This window comes from Corvus kubaryi, unplaced genomic scaffold, assembly GCF_017639235.1.
Source record: "Corvus kubaryi isolate FWS band 111438036 unplaced genomic scaffold, C.kubaryi_AGA036_p1.0 76, whole genome shotgun sequence".
Classification (NCBI taxonomy): Eukaryota; Metazoa; Chordata; class Aves; order Passeriformes; family Corvidae; genus Corvus; species Corvus kubaryi.
In genome coordinates this window covers 1,411,627-1,435,967 of record NW_024582063.1, presented here as the reverse complement: position 1 = coordinate 1,435,967, position 24,341 = coordinate 1,411,627, and the positions used below count along the sequence as shown (strand labels likewise).

General features: G+C 46.2%; 2 protein-coding genes and 1 long non-coding RNA gene across 6 annotated transcripts in view; 1 reads left to right on the top strand and 2 right to left on the bottom strand.

The window, feature by feature from the left end:
* The window catches only part of GALNT14 (polypeptide N-acetylgalactosaminyltransferase 14), a 96,942-nt gene extending 96,144 nt beyond the window's left edge, over positions 1 to 798 (bottom strand). Inside the window, exon 1 of one of the 3 annotated variants that reach the window (XM_042051566.1) lies at positions 391 to 798. In XM_042051566.1, the coding sequence (XP_041907500.1) occupies positions 391 to 519 (129 nt within the window). In that variant the 5' untranslated portion in view covers positions 520 to 798. The remainder of the gene's footprint in view (positions 1 to 390) is intronic. The other 2 variants (XM_042051565.1, XM_042051564.1) reach the window with 2 other exon arrangements.
* LOC121675807 lies at positions 744 to 22,648 on the top strand. 2 transcript variants are annotated; one of them, XR_006020225.1, is made up of 4 exons: positions 744 to 1,102; positions 13,981 to 14,094; positions 18,275 to 18,442; positions 22,263 to 22,648. It is a non-coding gene; the product is annotated as an uncharacterized LOC121675807 (long non-coding RNA). The 2 variants fall into 2 exon arrangements; XR_006020226.1 differs by lacking the exon at positions 18,275 to 18,442.
* CAPN14 (calpain 14) overlaps positions 14,833 to 24,341 on the bottom strand; it is a 24,441-nt gene continuing 14,932 nt past the window's right edge. The window contains exons 13-20 of the mRNA XM_042051567.1: positions 23,756 to 23,818; positions 22,129 to 22,186; positions 20,313 to 20,377; positions 19,801 to 19,869; positions 19,606 to 19,684; positions 18,389 to 18,505; positions 17,629 to 17,684; positions 14,833 to 17,346 (exon numbers count right to left, since the gene is read on the bottom strand). Coding sequence (XP_041907501.1) covers positions 17,320 to 17,346; positions 17,629 to 17,684; positions 18,389 to 18,505; positions 19,606 to 19,684; positions 19,801 to 19,869; positions 20,313 to 20,377; positions 22,129 to 22,186; positions 23,756 to 23,818 — 534 coding nt within the window. The 3' untranslated portion in view covers positions 14,833 to 17,319. The remainder of the gene's footprint in view (positions 17,347 to 17,628; positions 17,685 to 18,388; positions 18,506 to 19,605; positions 19,685 to 19,800; positions 19,870 to 20,312; positions 20,378 to 22,128; positions 22,187 to 23,755; positions 23,819 to 24,341) is intronic.

Genomic DNA, 24,341 nt, shown 5'->3' with positions numbered 1-24,341 from the left:
TCGTTTCCTTGGGGCGCCCCGGTCCCGCCGCCCCCCAGGGCCCGGAGCCTGGGATGCTCCAAGGTGGCGTTGGGGCAAAGGGCCGGCACCGCCGGCGGCCCCGACGGCCGCAGCCTCCGGTGAAGCGGGGCGGGGGGGCGGCTGGGGCTGCCGCTGTCCGAGACCAAGCGGAGCGAGGAGAGGGGGACACCACGACCGGAGGGTACGGAAAGGGCCGCAATGCCCCCCCCGCACAGGCACAGGTCCGGTACCCAACTTGAAAGGGAGCGCGATGGGGTGGGGGGGGGGGGCCGGGGCCCCGAAAACCGCCGGGAACTTCTTCCCCGGGCAGCGGCGGCATCGCGCCCAAGTCCCGCCGGAGCAGCCGCGGCCCCGCCGCCCCTTCCTTACCTCCGGTGTGTGACCCTCGGGCTCCGCCGCCTCCAACTTCCTCCGCGCCCCGAAGAAGAAGAGGAGGAGGGCGGCGAGCCAGAGCACCCCCAGCAGAGACAGCACCAGCCGCCGCGTCGGCCGCCTCATCCTCGGGAGGAGGGAAAAGTCCGGCGGGGGCACCGGGAGGCGGTGAGGGGAAGCCGCGGGCGCCTCCGAGGGCAGCGGGAGCGGGGCTGACGGGGACGAGGGTCTCGCCCGCCCGCCTCGGAGCCGGCGATGCGAGTCCCGGGCTGTGCATGCTCGGGAGGGGAGGGGAGGGGAGGAGGAACGGGAGGAGGAGGCGCCGGGAGGAGGGGGGCTGGAGCGGAGCCGCTTGCCGGGGAAAGGTGTGGGGCGCAGGCAGCCGGGCTGGTGCCGGGGAAGCCGCTGCCCTGCCCGCTCTGCGCCGGCGGGGAGGCAGCCCCGGGGACGGGGACACCGCGGGGTGCGGGGGTGTCTGTGTGTAACCGGGGACGCCCATCCCTCTGCCCTCGCTCCGTGAGTGACTCCGGGCCACTTCCACGCGAGGGGATGCGCGGGGCTGGGCAGCGCCGCTGCGAGTTTGGCCCGGGTCGGTCCCGGTCCCCGCCCGACTCCGGGGCGAGAGGAGGCCAGCGCTCAACAACACAGAGGAGGCTCAGACATGATGGGAAGATTAATTTAACCAATTGAAACAGCAGGGGGAATTCAGGTAGGTGGAATTTAATTACTGGATTTGGAAGAGAAGATGTGTGTCTCCAGAGCTGTCAGGAACACTTAAAAAATAAAATCATAATCATCAGCTGTTGTTATTCCGGCAGCAGCTTGGTGCTGGGCCATGGTCCTGCGGGGATGGCCTGCAGCCGTAATCCCTGTCCCATGGGGTGTTCCTTGCTGGCTCCATACACAGCCCCAGCACAGCAGGCCTGTCCACACAGGGCAGCCAAAGAAGGAATTACAGACCTTGCTGAGGGGAAAAAAAACCTAGCACAACTACAGAGTAGGACTCCAGAAAAGAGCTGTCTCACACAGCTATCCCTGCTCACCTGCCTGACACTGCGCTTCCGATCTTGCCACTGACAAGTACTACATGAGCTGAGCAAACCTTTGCAGAAGACATTAGAGAATAAATTAAGTATTGGAGCAGATGTGAGTCATTCATGTTAGTACAAAAACTACAGAACAAACCCCATAAAAACAGGAATCCATGCATAAAGTAACATATGGAATGAAATAGAGATAAGATGTCAAATGCTGGAAAGTCCAATGCACATGTTGTAAACAACTGCTCCTATGCATTTCCCACGCACTCCTCCTGGCTTTATTATTTCCTGCAGTTGTTTTCTGTCACTTGCTAATTTATCATTTGTGATCTTCATCCTCTGTCCTCCTCTGATTTATTTCCAGGGCTCAATAAGCCCTTCTCCCTAACATAATCCATGCCTCTCAGGCCCAACATTCACAGAAAGATGCCCAGATAAAAATTTCATTAGCATCCACAAAAAGGGACATTTCTCTTTCTTTGTTTTAAAGCTGTGCGACTTTGAAACACCTTTACCAGAATGACGAAATTCAGGTCCAGCAGGCAGTTAGTTTGAACTTTGTGGAAGGATCAGGACTAACCAAGTGGGAAGAGGGCAGAAAGCCCTCATGCCCTGGTGAGCCACCAACCTCATGTCACATGGGAAGCCCAAACCAGCCTGAAAATGCAAACTGTTCCCATGGCATGTGTCATTTGTCATGCCAGTTAACCTTCCTCAGCCCCACGCAGGGTAGCTGGACCATCACACTCCACCTCTGCCAGCATAAGACATCTTTGCCCAACCTAGTTAGGACCTACAGGTACTGCTCTCCCCCCAAACTGTTGCCTTATGCTTTTTCCTGACACCTAAGGTAAAACACCTGAAAAGCTTTCAGCAGCTGAGGCACATGGGTGGTAGTTTTTACATGGTTTATAGTTATCTTCTTGCCTTATGCTCACCCCTGCTATTGGGACAGACTGGTTGCTACTTCTCACATTCCTTCTTTGGATCAGGAATGGCTTTCTGACCAAAAATATCACCTTGCCACAAGAAGAAAATAGCCACTGGTGTTTTCCTGCCTGGGACAAAGTGACCTTGGCTGCTGTTACACAGTGTTCCCCCAACACATTTGCAGAGGGTGCTGAGTTTTTCCTATGAGACCTCCCTCTGTGCTAGGAGAGTTTTTCCAGATAAAGGTACCTGGAGGGTGTTATCATTCAAAGCTGGATTAAAAACCTTGTCTTTTTTGTAGGTCAGACTTTCAGGGGAAGCTATTATGAAATACAGAGGGGAAGTATAGAAAATATCAAGGAAATACATTACAAATTAGATTACAGGTAAGGTAATAAATAGGACATACCTGACAAAAATGCAATCAGATAATGCTTTCTTATTACCTTGAGAAACAACTCCCTCTGCTGAGGGAAAGCTTCACTGGCAGGGCTCGGTGCTGTGATGGATAACTCGCTGTGCCCAGCAGAGAACGGGCAAAAACACTTCCCCGCTGGCACTGCCACCACTCCAGCGAGGAGGGGACACTGTACAAATCCCCGCGCTGTGCAGGTGTCCCACGTGGAGGCAGGAGACTCGAGGAGCTCTAGCAATGCGTCGTCTCCAAGGAAGTATATTCCTCCTGATGGTGTGCCTGTGTGCTGGGACAGATAATGTATCATGCAGATGATGGTAACAGCTATTTAAACAAGAATAAGGCAAGAATACAAATCTGGAGGTTCAGAGTTATTTGAAGTCATAGACTTTCAGAGACTCATATAAAAATCCTACTGCAATTCCATTAAAACATGGCAATAAAAAAAAATATTCTGTTGCATTATTGACCCATATCTTTGCCATTTTTCTAATTTTTCGTCTGCCAGTCTCAGCTGCTTCACAGGTGAGGCCCATAACATACTACCTGTTTCCAACAGAGCAAAATTTACAGGCAGTGCAGCCAGAGACAGGAAAAAAGCCTAGGAAATGGGTGGCCAGCATTTGTTGGTATCAGCATTGAAAAGCTGATGAAAGTAACTGTTTCATGAAGGCAAAAATAGGACATGAGTTCTGAGTGGGAGGTGGACTCTTCACAATCACAGCTTCAGGCAATGGCCCTTCAGGGTCCTTTAAGGAATGGGTGGAAGGGGAAAGTAGCTTTCCTTGCTGTTTCAAGGGCATCTGTAAAGCACATTTCAAGGAAATCTAATCTCACTGGTTCTACAAACCAGCTGGGCACTGCTTCAGTGCAGTTTTTACTAGGAATGTTCTTGGGTTTGAGTTCAGTTCACATCTGATATTCCATCCAGAGAATGTTTCTTTTCCAAAAGGATCACAAATACTTCGCAGTTTTTTCTCAGAAAGTTGAAAGGGGCTTAAACAGATACAGTCAAGAAGTGATCAGAGGAAAGGATCAAAATCCACCCTCAGCTTGGGATACTAAGGAGTCTCAACTGAACATGGGAGGTTATTGTAAGATGGAAGAACCCCAGTGAGCTCCAGATTGAAAGGGGCTTCTAGGACAGAGAGCTCTCTATTGCCAGGGGAGGATCTGGTTCAGTCAGTGGCTTGGGGTAGCCCAGCACTCACTGCTGTTCATGGCAGTGCACCATCCCCATGAAGAGGTGCTGCTTGTGGTAGCACAAATATCAGAAAGACTGTGCAAAAAATAGGAGATCAGCATTTGAAAGGGTCAGCATGGTAATATGGGGTTATACAGACTGTTGGATTTCATTCAGTGGTCAGTGGCACCTCTGCGGTGCATGCTCCAGGCTCGGGGGAAGAAGCTCATTCAGAAGTTTCTCTCCCACTCCTGGCAGAGGGTGTGCTACACTTACTGAATTTAACCACATTGAGGAGAGGGCCAGGAGAGGAGGGAGAGCACAACGAGCTGCTCCCAAATAGCTGTTTTGGCAAGTGCTGAGCATTGGCGTGTTTCAGCAGGAGCCCAGCTGTCCCTCGTCACCAGCAGCAGAGGTGCCAGCCTGGGTGCAGAGGCTCCAGGACAGCAAGCCAGCACATGCCCTGGCCCAGCACCACCCCACAGCCCCAGCCTGCTCCCAGGGATGACTCACAACTATTTGATACCCCTCCATGGGTGGAGCTGTGCTTCAAATGTGAACAGTCATGTCAGTGACTTCCAGGTTTATATTTACTACTGGAACAAAGTTCCCTTTTCAGACCTGTAGCTGTTCAAAAAGCCTCTGGGTCACTCGGTCAGTATGAGGAGAGGAAGGGGAGAAGTCCTTTGCACAGGAGCAAGGAGACTGTTGCTTTGCCCTGGGGGACCCCCAGCCCTGCAGCACTTGACACCACTGTGCCGTGGGCTCGTGGCAAGGTGCTGCAGGGGCACAATTGTGTGCTCAGCTGGGGGTTCTTACCCACAGCTACCATCACACACAGCCCTCTGCGTTGTGAGGGCAGCAAGGGCTCTCTGCCACTTCAGGCAGTACCTTGCCAGCTCAAAAACCAGCTTCTGTGGCAGTTGTTGAAGATAATGTGAAGAGTATCCCACTTTTTTGTGGCAGGTAAGAGCTGCCTTTATTTTTGTGCTGTAACGGAAGCCAAAAAAATCAAACCAATGCTTATATGAAAAATGTTCTCCCTGTGTGCCCTTGGAGAAGATGAAAAATGTTAGAGACAGCTCTGGCCTAATACCAGAAGAATTGTAAGTTAAAGTGTTAAAAAAACAAAACCAAAAACTTTCTAGTTGGCTGTCTCCTCTCCCTTGCTGAGGTAACAGAGCTGTAGCTTGTCCTACACATGCAGTTTAAACGGGAGGGTCAAACGTGAAGCTGTGGAGCACTCACCTTCTCCTCTCGGGTGATGATACCGCTGTGCACCTCCTCACCTACTGCTACACTCAGAAAGGGAAATACAGGAGTTCCTGCAGACTTTTTGCCACTATTAGTGTTGCAAGCAGATCTCTTCCAGTACCTCTAAAGGATATTTTTTCCATTTAATTAAACCGCAAGCATGCTTCTCTAGCAAACTTTCCACGATGGCATCTCCAGTTAATTAAACGTTTAAGCTGTCAGGAAATGCTATGCATTAAAAAAAATAAAATAAAGAGGAGAGCTACTTTAATAGCATTTGTTAATTGAAGCTCTCATCAAGTCACCTGCAGCAACACAAGCTGCTTCCCGAGTCGATGGGCAAGAGCACACATCCAGACATTTGCCTGCAGTTCCTACAAGTCAGACTCCCACCTCCAGGCTAGTGTCTATGGCACTGATGGATGAGGCAGCACTGAGCTCCCTCATCATTGGAACAAATACAAACACTTCTCTGTAGTAAAACTGGAGAAAGGCTAGGGGGAATTCTTGCTTATCACAAGGTATTTTCCATCTCTAGCAACTGCAATCAAATGGGCACCCACTTGCACTTGTGTTTAATTCACATGCTCCCCAGTCCCTGTCTCCATTTCCTGGAGCACAGGTTTTTCTGGATTAGATGCAGCCTTTACTCACAGCATTTACAGGTGCCCAGTGATGCCAGTCCAAGCAGGCGTGGGAACAAGGGCAAAAGCAATGGGAGATTTGATGGGAGACACATTGACTTCAGTGTGTAACTGAGGGACATTTTAGCAAAGAACAGCTCCCTTGGACAGTGCTCTTCCACTGAAACCACCTTCAATACTGTTCACTGGTTGGTCTTGACCAGCTCTGCCTCTGGGTTTTATTGCTACAATAAAGTCTTCTGGATCTTGTCTGTCCGATATATGTCTCTGGTGCTTGTTAGTCTCTCCTGATGCTCCCAGTTTCTGGAAAAAGCCTCTGGATAAGCGATGGCTCCTGATCCCACAGCCTGGTTTTTCAGTATTCTGCCTAGCTCCAGGTCACTGCACCAGCAACCAGTGGAAGACACTGCAAATGGCCACAAAGGGGCATTTGAGACCAAAAGCAGCAGAAAGTTTTATGAGCCAAGTAGCAGCAAACAATCAATAAACAGAGCCCAGGGCAGGTGAATCTTTACCAGCAGCTGAGCCTGTGAGGTCCCGGGCACCCTGCAGTTCTCAGCACAGCTCTAGTAAAGCACATGCTCCTGGTGGACCCCAGTGCTGCTGGGACATCACAGGGGAAGCAAAGCTGCTCACTGCCTCCCAAGGAGCTGTGCTCCTGTGTGCATTCACACATGTGCACACGCACACACTCACCACCATCCGTCTCTAAAAGCAGAGAACCCTGCCCGAATTCAGACCAAACCCCTTTGTTTCTTTCAATACACTAAATCAGTCCCTTTTAGCTAGCTGCAGGACTGTGTCTCTTAGACACATTGAAGCCCATAATTGTGGTTTGGACAGGTGACACTCAACAGAATAAAGAACAAGTCATGTGATGGGCGAGAGAACGCATGAGCTAAAGTAAAGCTTTGTCCTTAAAGCACCTTTAATGCCTCTGTCCTTTTGTGTGCAGGTGTTAAGCAGATTTCAGAATTAAATCTCTATTTCTGGGATATGTAAGTGTGGCCCAATGCCAGCTGGGATCTAGGCATCTATTAACACAGCTGGCAATATGTAATATTGCACCAGGCACTTTTTGGGAAGGAGGGTTTTCACAGCTGGGTGGAAAGTTTTACCCTCATCTTCTTCCTGTAAAATTTTCCATAGAAAAAATTCCTGACTGTTTATCTCTCCCTTCTCCTGAGGGATACAAAACCTGGAGACAGTGAGCCACACATCACCTTACTTCTTAAGATTTTAATCCCATTATTTAGGTGAAGTGTCTAGGAATAGACATTTCTTCACATACAATCCAATGCTTTAAGCGTAAAGACAGTGATTTCTATTTGATCAGGCAACCTCCCTCTCTCAGTACAAAAGCTCCAAGGGGCTATCAACTAACCCCACAGCTCCCTGAGAAACAGTTAACAAGCAGTTGCTCTGTACAAAAAGAGTGAGTAACGTCAAGGTCTGTGCTTGCTCCATTCAATCTTTTCATAGGATCCACTGTGATCTCCTACACAAAAACACACAGGGTGCTAGAAATCCAGCCTACCTACAAGGGAACAGTATTCTACCCTGAACATGCTCAGGTGGATTAACATCTCCTTTCCCATCACCAAATCATTGCTGTTGGTTAGACAGCAAAGCAGCAGCTTGATTCCCTTGCTAGCAGGACAAAATTTCAAGGCTGCTGTTTAGAAAACAAAGTAATGTTTAATTGCACACATTTGTTTTGCTGTTATTGAGCAAGAACAAGTCAGAAGCCCAACAGCATTATTTTTCTTTCCCCACATAGAACCTCATGAATGCATTCAAACCTGTTAGAGTTTGTTAGTCCCAGAGGGTCTTGTTGAACCAGAACGATCAATAGATGCAAACAGAGCAGGTAAAGAGGCAATCAGGGCCCTAGAAACTTGAAATATTTTCCATTAGGACGCCTTAATAACTTCCCCTGAACAAGTATTTCAATGGCTGGTGCTACAAGCAAGGAGACATCCCAGCAGCCTGGGTGATACACACGAGGGATGAAAAGCATTTTGGTTTTACTACCCAGAGCAAAATGTGCTCTGGACAGCAAGATGTTCTCCAAATAGCTTGGGCCATCCTATGCAGGAGAGGTATTTCACAGGAACTTCTGCATATGGAAGATAATTGGAGGGAACCGTTCCAGCGTTCGGGGTTCTGATCTCCTCGCAGTAATGAGCACACAAGCAGGGGATGCATATGCATGAGAACATAATTAAGAGTGGTAAAACCTGGAAGATTTTCAAACTCTGTGGCAATTACCAACTTAAGCACACAAAAAATTAAGATAGCCTTATACCCAAAGGAAAGTTATTATTCAAAGTGCCTTGCCTCATTATAGTTAGCTGGAGCTCAAACAGCAGGCTGGTGAGCAGGGGAGAGCTGCCTTCCATTAGCAGCAGGTGCTCTCCCTGAGATGGAGGCAGGATGCTGGCATCCTTCTGCTCTTGCTGAGACATCTCAAACGGTCCCAGAATGCTTCATGGGGACAAAAATAGAAAGCAGAGGGCACACATGACTGGCAGCTTGGGCTCCCCTGTTGCTCTTTGGGCCTCTCTGGTGAAGAGCGTTCATGGACAGAGAGCTATCCTGTGTAAATAGATTCACTAAATAAATGTGGTAATTATACTGAATATTATTCTCAGTAGAAATAGCAGCAGGGAAGTGATTTGCATAAGAAATGTGGATTATTCATGTAAATGAATGTGTTATTTGTTTATAGAAAAGATTAAGTCTTGTCTAAAGACCTAGAACTCAGCTATACATAAAAGCAAACACTTAACCAGTTTTTCATGCCTCCACTGTGCTCTGCCCACCTTTATCAAATTCATCTTTGCAGTACTACCTATGTTTTTCTCATCAGTCCATTTTGCTAAAGCTCAAATTCCCCTCAGTGCAGGGGATAGTTAATCTTCTCTAGGGAGCCTGTTTGGGCTGCCACTGAAGAATCTTTAGTGGAAGCCAGGCTTTTAATCTTTGTTTCAGCAAGCTGAGCCTAGTGCCAGGAGAAAAAGGAGTGGTTTCTAGGTTTGAAGAGCTGTACAAAAAGCCTGACTTGGGAGGATGACTCCTTTAATTTCCCTCCTCCATGTGCTGAATGCAAGGAGGGGCTCAGGTCCCAGGCTGGCTGTCCCTGCACAGTCCAGAAGCAGCCAGGAGTAGCCTCAGTTTGGGGGGGCAATAGGACAGGTGACCATATCCTTGACAGCCCCCAAGAGTTGGGCTACTGATGGGCACTGTGTGCCCACCTCCCAAGCTCTGTGCCACCCCATGGCCTGCTCACCCTTGGAGTACTTTCACCCTGCTACCCGAGCAATGCAGAAGGGGTTGATCCCGCTGCAACCACCTCCTGTTAACATCACAACAGCCTCAACCCTCAGCGCAGCAATCCCCAGGCCAGGGTTATTCACCAAAGGAAAAACACTGACTGAACACAAAGAGCAGAAAGGCAGCCTCAGCTGACGCTGCAGGACCTTCACCCTGCCATTCACCCCTGCAAAACAGCGAGCTCAGCTCCTGGACCCAGCCTGGGAAGGGCACAAGCACCCAGCACAGCCTGTTAGGAAAGCAGCTTTACCAACCACCAGGAGACATTCTCTCTAGGCTTTGCTAACTAAGGCAGCTCTTCTTATATTGCCGTCTGCATCCTGGGCTCTATCAAAGGAAGCAAAGCCAGCAGGTCCAGGGAGGGGATTCTCTCCCTCTAATCGTGAGATTCTGCTCTCATGAGACTCCACCTGGAGTACTGAATCAGCCCTGGGACTCCCAACATAGGAAGGATGTGGACCTGTCAGAGCGAGTCCAGAGGAGGCGATGAAGATGCTCAGAGGGCTGAAGCATCTCTCCTCCAAAGACAGGAGGAGAGAGCTGGGCTTGTTCAGCGTGGAGAAGCCTCCATGGAGAGCTTAGAGCACCTTCCAGTACCTTGAGGGGGGCACACAAGAAAGCTGGAGAGGGATTTTTTACATGAGCAGGTAGTGATAAGACAAGGGGGAGTGGCTTTAAACTGAATGAGGGTAAGATTTAGACTAGATATAAGGAAGACATTTTTTCCTATGAAGATGGTGAGCCACTAGAACATGTTGCCCAGAGAGGTGGCAGATGACCTGTCCCTGGAAACATTCAAAGCCAGTTTGGACAAAGCTCTGAGTAATCTGGTCTATTTGAAGATATCCCTGCTTACTGCAGAAGGGTTGGGCTGGATGACCTTTAAAAGTCCTTTCCAACCCAACTTATTCTATGATTCTATATGCCAAGTCATTGAGGAGAAGCATTCTCAGCTGATCCTAACTTTCAGGTGTATGCAGCAGTATGGGTCACCTGAGGATCTGTTGCCTCTGGTTGTTTTAAATAATTTGAGAAAGGAAGAATATCTGCCTCGCAGCAGGAAGGGCTTATTTCCTGTCACAGTAAGCTCTCCAGGGACAGCTGTGTCTAGCTCAGGTTCTGGCACTTGAATTCAGCAAGGTAATGTGGCCACAGCTTCCTTCAGCTCCATCAGGTGGTCAGAGCTGACAGAAGTTCTTTGATGTTCTACAGACTCATTGCACCATTTTTTGTAATTTAAAGAGTAGTCTGGAGGAATGGCACCTCCACATGGCCTTTCCACCAAATTCCCCTTGTCATTTTGTACTTCCAAGTACTTGTAAACAATAAAAATAAAAATAAAAATAAAAACTAAATGGGAGTTCCTTCTACTGGACTCAGCAGTTTATTCTTGCAGCATATGAATTTTGTTCTGTTAATTCATCCCCTAAATTCTTTATGTGCTTAGCTACGTGCTAGTTTGATAGAGTATCCCTTTCTTTTTTTGCATTTGATACAATTAAAGTTCTGCAAAACTCAGCGGTTTAAACTCTTGGAAACTTGTGCACATTGGAAAATATTGATCCATACGGAGGACGCTGTGAAGTGCCCAAGCCTTGCTCCCACGCTCTGCCCTGCAAAGTAGAAAAGCAAGCTGAAATGGAAATTGAGCTCTCAGTAATGTTCAACTTAGCTGTTCAAAAATAATGAGCCCTTCAGATCAAACTACTTTGGAGATGCTCAGGGTTATTTCTCTTGTCCGTATTTGCCTGGTGAGTGTTGGGAGGCCAAGAGTCAGAGTCCCTGCGGACAAGCATCTTAACAGCAGGCTGACATTTCCCAGCCTCACTGAAGGAGAAGTTGTGCACAAGGGATTCAGCATGGGCTTTACCTGGGTTTCAGAGAAGAGCTCTGAGACAAGTAGGGCTTCAACTTAAAATAAGACTGCCAGTGGTCTGTCCCACACCTCTCATGGGTGCCATCGGACCCAGGTGCTGGGACACGTGGCCCAGCATGAGCCAGTTCCTGCAGGAGCCAGCTCCTGCAGTTTGCAGAGCTGGAGCTAATGAACAGCTGGAGTTAATGTTGGCCAGAGGATCAGGGGGAACACCTCAGCCCTTCAGTGTTAGTCTTTTGGTACATGTGTACCTATGCCCTAAGAGGAGGAGACAGTTTTTAAGACTAGGATTATGACTCAGATGAGATCTGACATTAAGGAGCAGCTAGGAAGAGTGGGTGATGCTGAGATTGTTTTCTTTTTCCTTTTAAAGGGGAACACAATACATTACAATAAACATCCAAGCTGCAGAGAAGGGTCAACAAGGGTGTGCTTGTATGCTCCAAAGGAGCACAAAAAACACCTACTCCATTAATAGGGGGCTGTACCCAAAGACTTACAGAGCAAGCATGGTCCCAGTTTCTGAAGCAGTATTCCAAGCTAACTCTTTGGTTTTGAAGAGGGCTGTGGAAAGGGAGAGACTATGGTAATGGGACAATCACAGACTTAATCCCACTCCTGCATCCTCTGGGAGCTCAGTGTTTAGCTGCAGAGGCAGGAGCCCTCAGCAGCCTCACCCCAGGCAAAAAGCAGCACTGCTGCTGCTGGCAGCCAGGCTGAAAGCACCCACTCAGGGTAGCTTAAGAGCAAATTTCTTACTCTTGAGCTCCAGCTCTTCAGCAGTGCAGAGCTGCTTTCAAGCAGTAAGTCATTTATGTCTAGCTGCAGCATATTTATGAGAAAGAAATCCTGCTTTTACCTGAGGAAAAAAAGCTACTTTAGAGCAACTACCTCTTTCATTTCACCTGGCTTAATGAGCACCAGCTATAGACATCCTTCTTGTAGCCACATTTCCAGGAGCATGAAGAACTCTGTGTGGTTCTGCAGGGTTCTTAGCTTTTAACCCTTCCCTCCACATTTGATATGTGCATGACAAGTTAGGGAAGAAAAAAAAAAAAAAGGGTCTTTTAAAATTGTAACACTTCATAGCAATCACATTTTGGGTCTTTTTAATCTGAAAATGTAATTCCCACATTTGTATGTGGTTCATTGCAAATATTCCATCAAAATGTGCTGCAAGAGAAAACCGGATTTATAATTGCTGTTCTCTTAATGGAGATCCCCTGTGCTAGATTATGAGTGGAAATTTTCTTCCTCAACAGCAGTAGCAAAGTCCATTTTTCTTGTCTCACACAACAGCTGAAAATTTCTACAAAAAACAAGTTTGTTTTCAACCTGACTCTTACTGTGAGTTGGAGTTCCAAGGATCAACACGATGGTCCAGCTACAACATTAATAGCAATAAAGGGGACAAGTAATTCAGCCAAGAATAATTTTCTAGGACACTTATGGCACTAATTCAATAACAAAAAAGTAGCAGATAAGCCCAGGTAGAGAGCACTTCTGCCTGGTATCTGCAGCCAGCACAATGCCAAGTGTGTCCTTTGCAAGTGGCATCACTCTCTGGCACTGCCAGGCTGGGTAGAATTAGTCTGGATTTTGTAGGTTTTTTCCTTTATCTGTGGAATGTCAGCTTCCTACATTACATGGCTGATGTGAGCAAAACAAAGGTCTGCCTGCACTGGAAGGGAGCGCGATGGAGACATTCATTTCCCCAGAATAGGTAGTGTAACAAATCAATCCTGACTGCACTGATAAATTGAACTTCAAGCTTGGTGATACTGCTTTTCAGGTCTAATTCAGTGTAAGACACAGCAGGAAGGAAAGGCAAAGGCACTCGTTAGCATTTCATTCTGCAAGGAGCTGCTCCCTGAGCAGGGGAGGGAAAAAAAAAAGATTTTTTCGCCTTCTTTTTCAGCACAGTATTGCAACAGTTTTTAAGGAAGGTGATATGGGGTTCACAGGAAGATGTGGGGGTGTGTGTGCAGATAGAGGTGCAGAAGAACTACCCAGAGATCACTGGCTTCTTGCCAAGCCCCCAACCTTGGGATAGGGTCATAACTTGAGCGCCTGCATGCCAACAAGAAAGAAGCGTTGCTTATGGGGAAAATCCGGTTCCCAGCAGGAGGAGGATTCCAGAGCAGCAATGCTGTGGTATGCAGAGGGATGAGGACCTCAAGAGGCTGAGGTCCAGGTCAAATCTTCTCTCTTAACAGAGCCCCAGGCTGAACACAGACCACTCCCTCGGGGAACTGCAGAAGTACTTTTTTTAAGCACGCAGCAAGTCCTGCTCTTGTGTCACATAGTAGCCATCACCCTGGGGAACCCGATCTTTCTCCCCTCGGCACTGTGGCACTGTAAATAACAACAAAGGGGATTTTTGCCCTTCAATTTTCTGAATCTAGATGCAAAGATCATACCTCTGTATCACACTCCAGCTTTTCACCCTCTTCCATAGGTTTGCATGAAACACTGACCTGAACAGCTCACAGAGGAAATAAAGTAAGACTTAAGGTTTGCAAATTTTGAAATCCCATTGTCTGAATTGAGTCTCCTGGTGGGGTTGTTGCACTGGAGAGGGGGTGAGTGAGGACTGGTGGACACTTGGATTTAGCAGTGGCTTTGACCCCATGTTCCCATATTGTCTCTTCACTCCCATCACTGCCCTGTGCAAAGGTCTGCACTAGTGGGACACTTTGCACCCCCTCTCCTCAGTGGACACTTTTCAGGCAGCACCTGCCCCTGGAAACAGGCTCTTCCTTCCAAAAGCTCCAAAGTCCTCATTTTTATGGTGCCAGTCCAATGACAACTTGCCCTTTAGAGGTCCATTTGTGGGTTGTGGAGTTAGGTTTACAGATACTGCTTAATCAAAACCAAAGCAACATTATTTATTCATTCATTCCACACAGAGCATCATGTGGTGTGATCAAAGTCTGCTGGCACAGCTTGGACAGCTCTAATAGTGCAGTAGCCACTTGCATGAATGTAATACCTCCCAGAAAAGGACTGCAATATGTTTTCAGGTAAGGCAGAAGTCCTGGTGGCCCCACTGTAAAACTGGCAAAAGGAGAGATGTGACCTCAGACTGAGAATTACACCGCAGTGTCTCAACAGCATTTAATTGATTACCCAGAAAGGCAGAAATACTCAATCTGTGTGTTTCTATCTCAAACTGGTATCTGCTGTACCCCAACTGCACCCTCAACATGTGCACCAACTATATCCAGGAAACATGAAATACTTCCAGTTGTGTATATTTGCAGCAATAAGCTCTAGCTGAAGACTTTGTTTGTAAAGGGTTGATTAGTTCCTTTCAATTTCATCTCAGTCTTATTGTTACAGTATATCTCACCCTCCATCTCCTCTTCCCACTCCAGACATTATTTGCTATTCTTGCACCTGCCTTTTCAAAAAGGACTTTTATTAGCAATACTAGTCTCAAGCCACAGTCCCACTTTTCTTTCATTTCTGCCAGAGCAATACCACCCACTGCAAAGCTCAGCATCCCTGTAAATGCTGTGGTTACAAACGAATGCATCCTTCAGCAGCATTTCAGACCATTTTTTCACAATGCACATTGTAAATGAGGAGTAATATATCTTCAGAATTGCCCAGAAAACATTATTCTGTTAGCAATATAAAAGCTTCACAGTGTCCGAGTAGGTGCCCTTGCCAAAAACATTTTATTGTGAGCCAAATAATTCAGTTTGAATTGTACATGGTTTGGTATAATCATTCCAGTAAAGCATTCTTTACAATTCTGTAACAGCAAGTCACATGGCTCAATAAAGTTTATTGCTGCAAATGCTTAGTGATTCATGGCATGGATGAATTCTGTTTCTTTCCTGGATCAAGTAATCAATAGCAAAATAATCTCCCTGCAATTACATTGCTCTGCATTAAAGAGGTGCGAAGTAAGTAAGTACAAAATCTGATAGAAAAAACAATGTGTACAACATTAAAATGAACTGCAGTTTGAAACTGGGTGTCCTGCACCAGCTTTGCAAACAGCCTGTGGCAGAGGTATGTCCAGCACACTCCCAGCCTTAAATGACACTTGCTCACTTTGTGCAACAAACCCAGTTGGGACCGACAGATTTCCATCCCACCATGTCCAGCAGAGCCTGCTGTGAACACTCTGCACTCACACAGATCCCCTGGACATCCCCATGGGTGCCAGGGACCATCCTTTCCAGAGCATGCTGAGAAAAGCGGGACCTGCGCTGCCTCAACCAACGCTTTTGGTTCTTCCAGCGCTGCTCCTGCACACAGTAAATCAGTGTTTATAACAGCCCCTGCTGAGTTGAGTGCAAATTAAATCAGGCTAATTTAGTTTGCACCATCATGTTCAGCTGCGAGTCACAGAAGGAAACAGAGGCATGTGTTGAGAGGGGAGCTGCTGACGGAGCCTCCTCAGGAGCCCGGCAGGACACGGAGCCTTTTCAGGAGCCCAGCGGGACACGGAGCCCTCGGCTGCTCCAGGGGCCCTGGGTGTCCCTGCTCCCTCCAGCCTGCTCTGCTTCACAGACCTGAACCCTGTGGCTCCAGTGACACCACACTAGGTCACTCCCAATAGATGATAGATACATCATCTGTAATAAACAAGTACCAACACAGCCATCTATTTATCTGGTTCTAACAGTTTTCTCATAAAAACAGGAGGAAAGTGATATTGCTTAGAAACAGACGGTTCTGGGGAATAAAGTGCATGCTGTTGTTTTTACTGTTTAATGCCTCCTGACTGGGAACACTTATATGCAAAGGAGTTCCTCTATAAATATGCTTATGCTATTGCACAGGCCTCAGTGCAGTGGTAAGCACATCCCTGAGCTCAGTCTTTTGCCCATGTTTACTTTCTTATCCACAGTCCACCTCATTCCTGAATCTCACATGCACTCTGAAAAAATATTTATAAGATTAAGCACCTAAAAAGTCACAAAAAGCCAGAGGGAAGGCTGCCTGTGCAAGCTTAATATAACTTCTTCCTACAAAGGTATTAGAGTATGGTCTTTCATTAGATGTTCATTCCCATTGGAGCTCTGTTTCATTTAGCACCCAGACTCAGACTAGGCTGTGCACTGTAAAGGAGCCACAACTGAGCTGTCTGCAGGAATGCAAAAAAGATTTTAAAGAAAAGAAAAAAATAAAAGCAGCAACCTGTAACAGGCACTTAGCATGGAAATTTTCAGCCCAAATAAATGAATGGTAAGAAAGTGCAAAAGGATCCTACAGATAAATGCATCAAGTAACTCTCTCATGGATTTTGACTGAATAGTGAATAGTCCCATTTATATCATGTTCTCTAATGCTGTTCACAGCCACACACCCAGGTTGCACTATTTAATTAGCTACAACCTACATTTGTCTGCATCCTTTAGAAGTACACACACACACGCTCACCCTATATAAAAACTGATAAATATCCAAATGTTTTACCAGACAGCTCCTGTATCATGCTACTGAGAACATTCATTCCCTGCCAGTCTCCGGTGACTTAAAAACAATATGGGATCAGTTTACTTTTCACTGTACTGTACTTTTCAATCTGCAGAGAAAACCCACTGCCTTTCTGAAATAAATACTCAATCATCATACAACAAACAGCTGGAGGCCCAGCTCATCACTTGGTCAAACCAAATTAGGGTCACTTCAATAGGGCAGTGCTAACTTAGAAAAGCAAAAGAGATGGTTTGAATGCTTGCAAATCACCTTTCCAAGTTAGGGCTAGGGAAGAGTGTTCATTCATTCTGTGAGTCCCTACCCCTTCTTTCCCAGAAGCACACAGACTCCAGTCCTCTACCATGGGCCTAGCAGGTACAGAACTGGGATCCCTCTCTCAGGGGACAAGCTACTGAGGACAGGGGCCATTCCCCTCCCAGACTCAAGAGCCCCAACACCAAGCACAGCCCCTGGGCACTACCACAGTGTGTGCCTATGACAGCAGCATTACATCAGCATGAAGTAGGTGACCCCAAACACTCAGCCACCATGCTCCAGGGTGTCACACTATGCACTCGTAGTGGTTGGCATCCAACGGTCTCTCCTCAGTAGGGCTGTCTGAAGTGAAACAGGACTCAAAATAAATATGTTAATTAGCAAAACTTCAGTTCACCAAGTCTGTGAGCTTGTCTGTGAACAGGTTAAGTCTGCTTGAGGGAAAGACTTTTCATATGAAGTAAAAAGTTGAAACAAGGCAGCCTTCCTCATGCTGGTGCAGGTCTGGTTGTCCCCTCCTCTACAGCATTGCTTCAGGAGTAAAGTGTCATCATCATCCACTGTAAAATAATATGGAAAGGGGGTTGAAAGAATCCATCCCTGTGAGAGCTCTGCCATACTCCCACCTGGACTGGGCTATGGGGCATTGGAGATATTCTGCCTCCAGCAGGAATAGAAGCCATAATAAAGCAGAAGGCTTAGGAGCCTGAACCTCCTTGTTGTTTGTAACCTGCCCTGTAAGTGGTCAGTTAAAGATACCTTTTCTAATACCACAGAACAAAGCATGCAGTGCCACATGCAACCAAGGGGCCTGCACCTGACAGTCAGGGAATGGGCTTTACCTCAGATTCCCGGAGATATATCCCTTTGCCATCTTGTGTTAAGTTGCGAAAGGCCTCTGCAAAAGAAGTAAATGAGGAGCATTAACTTGATAGCCAAGAGATCACCACAGCCAAGGCACTGTCTCAGGAAAAACCCCAAAGGCAGAGTTTGTAGGCTAGTCTCAAGTGCATGTGAGCTTCTCTGTTCTGTCACTGGAAGATCCCTGAAGGCTGGAATACTGGGAGCAGCTGAATAAAGTCAGGCATGTTACTGGCTGCCCATGCATCTGTGAAACCTCAAAATGCAGGAGGTCCCAACCCGACCCACCACAATTTTGAGACATGTGCAAAGTGTCTACAGCATGATCTGAGTATCAGCTGTCTCATCCTCACAACTGCAGTCCATCAAAGACATATTTCAAAGTTTTCTTCTTCCTGGAAAATATATATTTAAAGGCTGTCCTCTTCATGGGAAACTAGTAGTTTTCATCTGTAATTTTCTTGCTTCTTCCTACAGAAGGCTGGTGCCAACCTGCAGAGAGCTTAATCACTCTGATACGTGCAGCTCAGATGTCTGTAGGCAGGGACTGGTGGGGGGGTAAAGAGAGAGCTTGATTTCCTCTTTATCTGTCCCTTGCTTTAAATTGATTACTCTTGGTTTATTCAGAAATCCAGCTCTGCTAATTTTGACCTTGCCACTGCCAGTGGGAGCAGCATCAGAGGGGCCAGGGCTCAGCTGGCAGCCCAGCTTGCCAGGCCAGACACGGAGCGCCAGCCTCACCTCCCATGATCTCCACTCGAAGCATGAAGCAAACAAAGCTCTCAAAGCTGATCTGTAAGTCAGGGTCACCATATCTGATTGCCATCAAATTACAGACTTCATTGCTGAGTGAAATGCCTACATAAAATGGGGGGGGGGGGGGGAAGGAAAACAGAATGAGATGGCACAACTGAGTGGTCTTCATCTCTTCTCCAACAGCTTTGTTTTTCAAGCCTGGCTTAAGATAATCAAATATTAGCCAGCCCAAATGAGACCTCTACATGAAGATATCTCCTCCAAATTTAAAATGGTTCAGATCTGCTCCCCTATACTGAGAGCTGGAATAAAATACAAATAGGCCTCTTTTGCTCATGGGATATGAGGGTAATTGCAGCACTGGGTTTAAGAGCAATATTCCCAAGAGGGTAGGAAAGGAGATGAAAAAGAAAATCCAGAGGAAGCTCATACAGAAAGCATCAGTCCCAAAGTCTAGCAGCAGCATTTGCTAGGAATAAAAGCATTTTCTATTCATGGCCTGGGATTTTAGTTTGCTTTAGCAGAGGTCTGCCTGGGTTTCTCACTGTGCTTTCACTGACTCAGATGAACTGGGTGAACATGCACCAAAAAGAGGAATGATATTTAAAGTGTAAACATGCAAAAGAAGCTACAAGACTGAGCACCAGCCCCCACACAACACCCAGCAATAGCAACAGAGCTTGGTCCAGTATTTGGATCCATATGTATCATCTGCCATTTCTAGATCAAGTCTCAGACACTGCATTAGTGAAGTCTGGCACCAGTATTGTCTCCGTGCAAGTCCCACACTTCCAGATTTGGTCCCTGAGCTGTCATCTTCAGCAGAGGTAGCAATTTAATAGGAGCTAGATCTGGCCTCCTGCATCCACACAACCCCACAAATCTTTTAAAATTCAATTAGCAACACACAGGAAGGGATTTCAAAATTGGGTCTGAAATAGGCAGACACTTGTTTCAGACAACTCTCAGTGTGAGACCACACTGAGAAAAGAGTGAGCAGCCCATCCCATGGCAAAATAATTTTCAGAAGTGTTTACCCAGCTAAAGAAGGAAGAAGAGATGGCCAAGGCCATGCAAATGATACTGTTTTCCACTTCTCCTGGGCTCTACACACAGTTATCAAGATGTTTCCCAGCCCTGTGCTTTTTTTCAGCTTTCATGAGCAAGAAGATGAGACTTGCCAAAACATGCTGTGGGCTCACCTGTCTCCTGTACAGCTGCATGCAGCTCCACAAGGTCAAGCTTTCCTGATGTGTTGGTGTCTCTCTTCTGGAAAACTTCCTGTGGGGTGAGGGAGTATTTTTAAACAAACCAAACCACCCAAAACCCAACAGATGATACCAAAGGGATTGTGAGCAGGGAGATATTGAAGGGAGGCATGGAAATTGTTGTCATACCAAATAGAAAAGCAGTCTTTTCCACAGGACTCTGAATTCCTGGATACTCAGTGTGCCAGTGGCATTCAGCTTAGTGGGCGAATTAAGGTCAAAACATCTCAATTAAACATTAGCGAGCACCCATTACATATATTACAAAATGAGAAAAGAGAAAACAAAACCAAACCAAAAACCTAAAAAAATCCCAAAACTTACAGCAATTCCAACATCCATGCAATTATAATATGAGGATAATGATTTCCTAGCCCACATGCCTATTTATAGGCTTGACCCTCCTCCCACTAAAGTCAATGGAAACCTGGCTGCTGATTTCAGAAGCGGCAGGAATCAACCCTTTCCCAAACCAGCTGCATTCTGTCACAGCTGAACTATTATTATGGGGGGTGAGAAGTTCAATAAGCAGGGCCATGTCCTGGTGGTAAAGAAATCACAGTAACACCCAGTCTGCCCTAAGAAATAATGCTCTGCTGAAGTATTACATAAGTCAGAAGTATCACTCATGACATGGATACATCCAGGAGTGCCAAGATACCCTGGCAGGAATCCAGACTGAAACTCAGGCGAAAACTCTGGAGATCTGGAGAGAGAACAAAAAAAAACAAACCAAAAAATTGTTTTGGGGAGTCATTGAACATCTCTCAGAAAAAATGGACTCTCACAAAATTCCCCCTCGCTTGAGAGGGCTCAGGCCCCAAAGCCTTTGTGAAACTTTACACCCACTTGAGAAGATGTATCTTTTTATGATGATAAAAATATGAGGCAACAGGATGGATTCTACTAGTCTCAGAAAATCCAATATGAGCTCCCTGCAGGCATGTAATATAGAATGAAATATGGTACACTATCTCCAGCTATTAGAGAAAATGGAAGGAAAAGGACATCCAAAGCTCTAATCCCAAACAGAATTTACTGCATGACCTTGAGCAAAGTCACTTGACCTGAAGAGCTTTGGGGAACAGCACTCCAAATTAATTGAAACCCTTGTACTAAGCATCTTTCTCTCCCTCTCTTTCACAGACACAGTGCCAGCTCTGTTAACATAATTAAAAGTACAGGCACTGCTGAAAACATGATGCTGCCTCAAAGCTTAGCATTCCTCGTTCATATATAAATTACATTAAGAGTAACAGAAATAAGCTCTAATCCCACTGCAAATCATGATTAGAGTTGGTCTGTACCTTCTACTGAGTAAGGGACAGAATCATAACTCACCAATTCCTTCTCTGCAGAAAGTTAAGATGCTTTAATAATTTTAATATTGTAATTCCCTGTTTAGTAAATCTGAATCAACTACTGTAAAGATTTTTAAATCGCTGTCTTAAAATCAATAACTTATGAAAAGTAAAGGCTCCCTGTTCAATATAGTTTTCTCACAGATAAGACAGTGCCTGGTGGGTCAGTTCACAAGGACAGAGGAACTATCCTTGTCCACCTTTGTAGAAAGGAGAGTAATGTCAAGTTGAGTTTAGGTGGAAAAGGCATCACATCAGTCTTTTGATTTTCTTCTTTGTTGCCTGTAATGGCTGGGCAGAGTATTTTCTGTGTTGCATATTGGTTGTTACCAGTGCAGAAACTGGGAAGAAAATCTGGATTCATCATTGTATCTGTAATTTCATTGTCATTGTTCACAGAAAACAGCCACTGCAATGCCTCACTGCTGTCCAGGTAGTGCTATTTGTTACCAAGGTCCAAAGTGTGAGCCTGTGGAGTGCTCTGGGCTGGCCCCAGCCGAATGGACGTCACACATGAGAGACACAAGCCCAGGGCTCACCTGGCTCTCACAAGCATGAGTTACACAGGCCACCTGCACCTCATCCTGTCCCCCAAACACAGAGCAAGGAGCAGCCCTATGCATGCACAGCAGGGAAGAGTAAATAGAAACAGCAGCATGGACCAGGCACATGAAAGTAAAGACAAGACCCTCCTCCATCACAGAAATTCCTACAGACCAGGCTTTCCACATCTAATTTGGTCCTGCTGAGACTGCAGCAGTGGCACAGGGTGAAATGAGATTCAGTTTCAGAATCAAAGCTGAGGTCAGGCTGGGTTTGGAGGTCAAATTAAGAATCTGCATCCATGCTTGTTCTCCCTCCTCATTCTTTCAGTTGTTGAAATTCAAACTAGATTAGCTCTGCTTATAAAATTTCTGCCAGGTTGATTCAAACCCAGTCAAATCCTTTGCTCTGGAAATCTAATATGGCATCAGAAGAGTCAGTTCAGTCAGACTGAAGCCAGTTTCACTTCCCAGAATTCAAGAAATAGATACAGGAGCTGAGGCTTTTCTCTGAGAGGGCTTATTTTACAGAAACATTATTTCTCAGCACTTACTTCTCCAAGATATATTATTCAAGATCCTCTGGAGCTGAACAGCATTTATTTCAGGATTCTGCAATATGGAAGAGAATTTTAATTTTTTTTTTCCTAAGTATTAAATCACTTTTTTCCCTCTTTTGTTTTCCCAGCATGTCCCATCTTCATTCTCTGCTTTTCTGGCCCTACTCCAGCCACTGTGAAAATCAATAGAAGAGACTCCCTTTGAATATGACAAGACTCTGAGCCTGCAAGAGCTGCAGTGTGCTCTGGGCTAAGTTCTCAGGGCTCCACACAGATCAATGCAGTAGTGCAGATTTCCACTGAGTGAGGATGCAGACCGTTAACCTTTCAGCCCTGCTGCCATCTGTCCCACCAAGCACACTGTCAAGAGACCTGCTTTAAACATTCCCCTTTTATCATTTACAAACAAAAAAAAAGGAGGAAACTTTGGAACACTTCTCCCCAAACTTTTCAAAGCAGAGACTCCCCCTCCCGCTTGTCATACTAAAGTTTACAGATCTTTTGGAAGCTGCGACAATCATTTCTTTGGAGGATTTTTTAAAATGTCACTCTTCAAAAATAAAAACCTGCTTTCAGATCATTGAGACATGCCAGGGTAAAGCTTTCAGAAATGGCAGTACCGCCTCTGCCTCTGTGTGTACTTGGACATCCTGACAGCAAAGGACCAGCACCTCACAGTATGTGGCAATTTCTAGCACATCAAAGCCACACTGTTCTCAAGACCAAAATCTTAAACAAGTGGAAAAAAGTGAAAGCATTCCTTGTTTTTAGTAACAGCTTCCTTCAAAATATTCCTATTAAAAGTGCAAATTTGTTTTTGTGAAATTGTGTTTGCCAAATACGGGGTATGATGCTAAATAAACGCAGTGACCTTTTCTGAAAGGTGAAACACTTGCATCCCTCACCATAGTTAATGGGATCCCTGATGGTCAGCTCCACCCCAAATCAGGCCAGAGAGAACACTAAAAAGAATCTTTCTCAGTAAGGGTCACATTTGACTAGGAAAATTAGGGGGAAAAGGAGATGATGGGACACCCAGTATCTATTTCACCTCTCAAAGCAAGTTAGTTGCCATCCAACTGTGATGAAGTATGTGTGAGACAAGATTTCAGGGATGCTCTCTATGAATGTAAGAAACCCCAAAGGGTAGGATGGATCCACACAGCCCATCACTTTGTCCCCAGTACAGGCAATAGGAATTAACGTTTAGGGAGAGCACGTGAGCCTGGTCAGCTTCTGCAGTCCATTCTGCTGTTTCCCTGTTGGAAAAGTGATCTTAGAGGGTACATCCCTGCCCAGTCCTTCAGTATTTGTTTATGGACTTTCTTCCCATCAGTTTGCTAGTACCTTCTGAGCCTCTTGATACTGTCACATCCACATTAAGTTCCAGGCACTGACACCATGTTGTGCAGAGAAGTGTGCCTGTCTCAATGCTGTCATATTGCTAAGCTTCACGGGCCAATTTGCTGCGTGGAGTCATCACTGTACAGAGTCCAACCTCCTCTCCATAGCCCCTCTCTGCTCTCCACACTTCCACAGTCCTCCCTTGAATATCAACATGCTTTTACTTTCACAGAGCTACATAATAGCTCTGGAGGAGCTTACTCATGCAAGCACTTACCTGTTCAAAATGTTTTGTGAAGAAATCCTCCCAAATCTTGCCTTCATACCTATCAACAATTTCCTTTAAGACATTAAAAAAAAAAATCATTAGAAATCATTTACTTGCATGAGAAAAATATTGTCAACCAAGTAATAAAGATGCTTTCCCAGAATTGCATTCCATTCCCTGCCCTTCTCGCCACCCTGTAATGAGTGTTGCATCACTACCACAGCCCACTGCTAAGATACCTCCCCACACCAGAGAAGTGCTATTTCTTGGAGAAAAGTACTCAGACAACACTTAGTGGGGAGAAACATTCCCCTCACCACACCCCAAGCTGTGCGAAGCATGGGGCCCACTCTGTGCCACAAAGAGAGAAGGGTCTCTGTCCTCCTTTATGCAGCCCAACAGAGGAGATGAAAGCAGGAAAGGCCCTGTTTATGCCAGGGGAACAGACTATGCTATAAATTCCCTGGCACAAGCTGCAGATGTGCGTGTACTGCTGCTGAGACCAGGTATTTTGAAAATAACCTTTAGGCTGCTGCATGGGAATAGTACTGCTAAGGTCCCATAACGTCTTCAAAGCTTTGAAGGCATGAAAGGG